Source organism: Bos grunniens, chromosome 4 (genome assembly GCF_055505025.1).
Source record: "Bos grunniens cultivar Pamir isolate PY7600 chromosome 4, Bosgru_T2T1.0, whole genome shotgun sequence".
NCBI classification, from domain to species: Eukaryota; Metazoa; Chordata; class Mammalia; order Artiodactyla; family Bovidae; genus Bos; species Bos grunniens.
In genome coordinates this window covers 12,687,977-12,694,284 of record NC_141168.1, presented here as the reverse complement: position 1 = coordinate 12,694,284, position 6,308 = coordinate 12,687,977, and the positions used below count along the sequence as shown (strand labels likewise).

Here is a 6,308-nt window from a genome sequence, read left to right as displayed (position 1 = left end):
GTAAAGATATTCAATTTTTCACTTAATGACAGGTGTCAGTCCATTTTTCTTAAAGCAGATTTTTTACATTTATATATAGGAATATGTGCTGCTCATGGCTCAAATTTTTCAGTACAGTTGAGTGATTAATGTTGTGTGGAAAAAGGCTAATGAAAGTCAGTAGCTATATTATCTGTCAAAATGCATGGAAATTAGAACTAATTCCCATTAGCCTCCTCCCAATATATGCACTGTTACATATTTAGTTCAACCTTGTTCTAGGTCTCAGAGGACACTTCCAGAATTCTTTCTACAGTGTGTCTGCTTATTTTTGTAAATGTATTGCTACTTTCCTTGATCTGTATTTTTACAGTGTGAATTTTCTTTCTAGGATCACTTGTTCCCTGTTTGAAATGAAATCTTGGACTTTCCTTCAGTAAGAATAGTTGAATCCAGACTATCTCAGCTCAAGACGAGTTTTGTGTGCCTGCTAAGTCACTTCGGTTGTTTCTGCCTGTTAGCTGTTTTTAAAGAAGAGTGTGGTGTAGGGTATGTAGTCTCTCATCTTGCCAGAAACTGAAGTCTAAATCTCAATGTTTGTAAATTATATCCTTCAAATTTGAACACTTGACTTTTAACTTCCCATTTCACAATTGGGGGAAATGGTTTTCTTATGATTTCTTGTAATTCACCTCGCATAACAGCTGATTTTTGTTGACTTTTGTAATATTCATTTTACATTGTTAAGATCTGTACTGTTCACATTCTGGTTAGTCATTATCCTTATCACAATTTTGACCATTCTTCTCCTACTAAAATGAATTTAATGCTGCATGATAGTTCTTTAGTCACAATTCATGCATGTATCTGCAATATACAACTGACTGAAAAAGATTTTTTTCCAAGATATATGTTAGGGTCATATTTTATGAGTTTATACATGCATCAAAATTATATATATGTATGTGCATCTCTGAATGTATATATAGTGACTATATTTTACTGTCAGTTCAGTTCAGTTCAGTTGCTCAGTCATGTCTGACTCTTTGCGACCCCATGAATTGCAGCACACCAGGCCTCCCTGTCCATCAGCAATTCCCAGAGTTCACTCAAACTCACGTCCATCGAGTCGGTGATGCCATCCAGCCATCTCATCCTCTGTCATCCCCTTCTCCTCCTGCCCCCAATCCCTCCCAGCATCAGTAAAATGCATTATTTTACTGTAATAATATATTAATATTAATAATATAATAATATTAATAGTAATTTTATATATTATACATAATATATACGGGGCTTCCCAGTGGGGTGCTAGTTGTAAAGAACTTACCTGCCAATGCAGGAGATGTAAAAAATGCAGGTTTCATCCCTGAGTTGGAAAGACAGATCACCCAGAGGAGGGCATGGTAACCTAGTATTCTTGCCTGGAGAATCCTGTGGACAGGGGAGCCTGGTGGGCTACAGTTCATAGGGTCACAAAGAGTCAGACACGACTGAAGCGACTTAACACACACACACACACTGATACATGTAAATGTGTTGTTGTTGTTCAGTCACATAGTCCTATCCAGCTATGTGCAACCCCATGGACTACAGCATGGCAGTCTCCCCTCCTTCACTGTCTCCTGGTTGTTCAAACGCATGTCCATTGAGTGATGATTCCATCCAACCATCTCATCCTCTATCACCCCCTTCTCCTGCTGTCTTCAATCTTTCCCAGCAGGGTCTTTTCCAATGAGTCAGCTCTTTGCATCAGGTGGCCAAAATATTGGAGCTTCAGCTTCAGCATCAGTCCTTCCAAGGAATATTCAGGGTTGATTTCCTTTAGGATTGACTAATTTGATCTTGCTATCCAAGGGACTCTCAAGAGTCTTCTCCAACACCATGGTTCAAAAGCATCAGTTTTTCAGTGCTCAGCTTTCCTTATGATCCAACTCTCACATCCATACATGACTACTGGAAAAACCATAGTTTTGACAATACGGACATTTGTCAGCAAAGTGATGTCTCTGCTTTTTAATATGCTGTCTAGGTTGGTCATAGTTTTCCCTCAATGCGGAATTGTCTTTTAATTTCATGGCTGCAGGCACTGTCCAACCAAGATCTGGAAGATTTTGGTTCATGTACTTTTCAAGCCTGTGCACAGTGATTTTGGAGCCCAAGAAAATAAAATCTGCCACTGTTTTCATTTTCCCCCCCATCTATCACCATCAAGTGATGGGACAGGTGCCATGATCTTTGTTTTTTGAATCCTGAATTTTAAGCAAGCTTTTTCACTCTCCTCTTTCACCTTCATCAAAAGGCTCTATATTCCTCTTCGCTTTCTGCCATTAGGGTAGTATCATCTGCATATTTGAGATTATTAATATTTCTCCCAGCAATCTTGATTCCAGTTTATGATTCATCCAGCCTGGCATATCGCAGATGTACTCTGCGTATAAGTTAAATAAGCTGGGTGACAATATACAGCCTTGACAAACTCCTTTCCCAATTTTGAACCAACCTGTTGTCCCATGTCCAGTTTTAACTGTTGTTTCTTGACCTGAAAACAGGCTCCTCAGGAGGCAGGTAAGATGGTCTGGTATTCCCATCTCATGAAGACTTGTCCACAGTTTGTTGTGATCCACACAGTCAAAGGCTTCAGCATAGTCAATGAAGCAGGAGTAGATTTTTTCTGGAATTCTCTTGCTTTTTTATGATCCATTGGATATTGTTAATTTGATCTCTGGCTACTCTGCCTTTTGGAAATCCAGCTTACAGATCTGGAATATTGTGGCACATAACTTTTGACGCCTCGTTTGAAAGAGTTTGAGCATTACTTTGTTAGCATTTGAAATATGTGCCACTGTATGATAGTTTGAATATTCTTCAGTGTTGTCTTTCTTTGGGATTGGAATGAAAACTGAGTTTTTCTAGTCCTGTGGTCACTGCTGAGTTTTCCAAATATGCTGGCATGTGGAGTGCAGCACTTTCACAGCATCATCTTTTAGGATTTTTAATAGCTCAACTATATTTCCATCACCACACTAGCTTTGTTTATATATATTATATTAAACATATAATATATGTAATACAATAATGTTGCAGGAAGAAGGACCCCTCCAAGAGTCTAGGAATAAATTGTCAATATGTGAATATGGCTTTACTTTAGTATTAAGTGTTCTACAGAAAGTTAATACATTGTCCATTTGGAGAAAATAAGTGATAAGCCAAAAATGAATAAAAATTAGTGAAACCTATATACTATATACTAGTATGGATTATAATCCCTAATACTTACCAGTAATAGCAACCCACTCCAGTATTCATGCCTGGAAAATCCCATGGACCGAGGAGCCTGCGGGACTACAGTCCATGGGGTCACAAAGAGTCGGACACGACTGAGCGACTTCACTTTCACAATAAAAACTAAGAAACAAAAAGGCAAAGGAATTTTGAAGAAAAAAACTTCGGGGAGGTAGGGACAACACAAGCTTCCTCTGAATTCACTTCACATAAATAACTCCTATTTTCATTGCTATCTAATCCTGGCTTTCCTATCACACTTCAGTCCTTTGCAGACTGTCATTGGCAATGGAGGGCAACCAATCACAGATCACAGAATTCATCCTGGTGGGGTTCCAGCTCAGTAAAAACATGGAATTGCTCCTTTTTGGTATCTTCTCCCTGTTATATGTCTGCAACCTGCTGGCAAATGGCATGATCTTGGGACTCATTTGCTTTGACCCCAGACTGCACTCCCCCATGTATTTCTTCCTTTCCCACCTGGCCATCATTGACATATCCTATCCTTCCAGCAATTTTCCCACCTTGCTGGAAAACCTAGTGAAACACACAAAAAACATCTCCTTTGACCCTTGCACTGTGCAGATGCTTTTCAATTTGACTTTTGGATCTATAGAGTGCCTCATTTTGTTGGCGATGTCCTATGACAGGTATGTGGCGATCTGCCATCCCCTCCAGTACACGGTCATCATGAACTGGAGAGTGTGCTCCATCCTGGCCATTGCTTGCTGGGCGTGTGGATTTGCCCTGGCCCTGGTCCAAGTAATTCTCTTGTTAAGATTACCCTTCTGTGGCCCCCAGAAGGTGAACCACTTCTTCTGTGACATTCGCTCTGTCCTCAAATTGGCCTGTGGTGACATCTGGATCAATGAAATGTTCCTCTTTGCTGATGGTGTTCTTATCTTAGTCGGGCCTCTTGCCCTGGTGTTGGTCTCCTATATGCGTATTCTCTGGGCCATCCTGAAGATCCAGTCAAAGGAGGGCCGCAAGAAAGCCTTCTCCACCTGTTCCTCCCACCTCTGTGTGGTTGGGTTCTACTTTGGCTTAGCCATGATCGTTTACATGGTTCCCGACAACAGTCAACAAGAAGAACACCTGAAGATCCTTTTCCTGTTTTATACTCTTTTCAACCCATTGCTGAACCCTCTTGTCTACAGTGTCAGGAATGCTCAAGTGAAGGCTGCCTTCCACAGAGTACTGCAGAAGAAGAAGACAACGTGAAGGAGGGTCCAGTTTTGGTTCAGTGCATTCTTTTCCCTTCAGAGATGTGATTGCTGGTGCAAGAAAACTCAAAGTTCCCCAGAAAGTGACATGATTTAATGAAGAGCATTAGTCCAGAGTAGCATCAGCATGATGGAAGACTAGGAATCCCTAAGCCTCCATTCCTCCATGGAGACAAGACCATACAGACCTAATTTCCTTTGTGAAAATACCAGAAGTTGGATAATTGAGTGCTGCACCCCAGAAAAGCACAATGCCAAGAAGAAATACAATAAGTGTTCAGGCAAATTTATGGTACTGTGTCTGCCATACCTACTTCCCTCCACCTCCCAGAGCTCCCTCAAGGGGGAAAAAGAAGAATGGATCCTTCAGACTACTTTTAGCTTTTCAGGGAGTGATATGAGAGTTTGTTAGTTGTCTTGCCTCTGAAGCACTGATGGAAGTGGCAGTTTGGACTCCTGGTTAGGATCCCTGAGAAAACCTGCAAGGAATGAAACTTTTTAAAGATGTAGAGATACTTTGGATTTTCAAAATTCTCAGAGATCTGCACTGGTATCTCATTCTTGTCTTAACGTAAAATTTCTTGTTAATGTGTGATATTGAGTTTCCTTGCAGTTGCTTCCTGGCCATCTGTATGTCTTCTTTGATGAGCTGTCTGTTTAGGGCAGCAGAGGATGTGATGATGGTTAGATGGCATTACTGACTCAGTGGACGTGAATTTGAGCAAATTCCTGGACATAGTGAAAGTCAGAGGAATCTGGCATGCTCAGTCCATGGAGTCCCAGATTTGGACATGACATAGCAAATGAACAAAGCAACAACTCTTTACATTTTGCCCATTTTTATGTAATGAATTTTATTTTTAAAGAAATTTTTGATCACAGCAAAATTCAGTGGAAGGGACAGAAATGCCCTGTACACCCCCTACCTCCCCACATGTATAAGCTCCCCCATTACCAATGACCCTCCCTAGAGTGGCATGTTTGTTAGTATTCATGCACCTATATTAACAGATCATCATCACCCAAAGTCTATAGTGTACATTTGAATTCACTCATGATGTTGTACATTCTGTGTATTGGACAAGTGTTTAATTATGTGTATCCACATTATATTATCATACTCAATATTTTCAGTGCGCTAAAAATCACCTCTTCTTTCCTCCCTTCAGTTCTAATCCCTGACAACCACTGATCTCTTAACTGCTTTCATAGTTTTGGCTTTTCCAAATATTTGGGGAGGAATTATAGAGTATGTATGTATAATGTAGTTTTCCACACTGGCTCTGTTCACTCAGTCGAATGCCTTTCATTTCCTCTTTTTTTCTTTGCTTGATAGTTCATTTCTGAACTCGCTTCCTTTGTCTGGATGCAGCACAGTTTATCCATTTGCCAACTGAAGCACACTTTGATGGCTTCCAAGTTTAGGCAATTATGAATAAAGTTGCTTTAAACATCTCTGTGCAGGTTTTTGTGTAGACGCATGTTTCCAAATCCTTTGGATACATACCAAGTACTGCATTTGGTAGATTGTATAGTAAGAGTAGGTTTAGTTTTTTTTTTTTTTAACTATGAAATTGCCTTTCAATATGACTGTATCATTTTACATGAATGAAAATGAATTCCACTTCAGAAGTATGTGAAAGTTCTTTGTTGATCCATGTCATTATCAGTGGTGGTGTCGGTGCTCTGGAGTTTAGCCATTCTACTCGGTGTATAGTGATAATTCATTGCTGTCTTCATTTACTTCCCTCATGATAGAGATGTGGAGCATCTTTCCATGTGCTCATTTGCAATCTGTCTTTTTTTTCATTTTTAAAATTT

At 39.9% G+C, this 6,308-nt stretch overlaps 1 protein-coding gene across 1 annotated transcript; it reads left to right on the top strand.

Moving 5' to 3' along the window:
• The first annotated feature begins 3,548 nt into the window (after positions 1-3,548).
• LOC147373549 (olfactory receptor 2A2-like) lies at positions 3,549-4,485 on the top strand. Its single transcript, XM_086398081.1, has one exon. The coding sequence runs from the start codon at positions 3,553-3,555 to the stop codon at positions 4,483-4,485; it is 933 nt and encodes a 310-aa protein (XP_086254207.1). The 5' UTR covers positions 3,549-3,552.
• Positions 4,486-6,308: the final 1,823 nt, after the last annotated feature.

What these genes read in the sequence shown, in the direction of transcription:
- LOC147373549 (XM_086398081.1), top strand. Translation starts at nt 3,553, where the DNA reads ATGGAGGGCAACCAATCACAGATCACAGAATTCATCCTGGTGGGGTTC.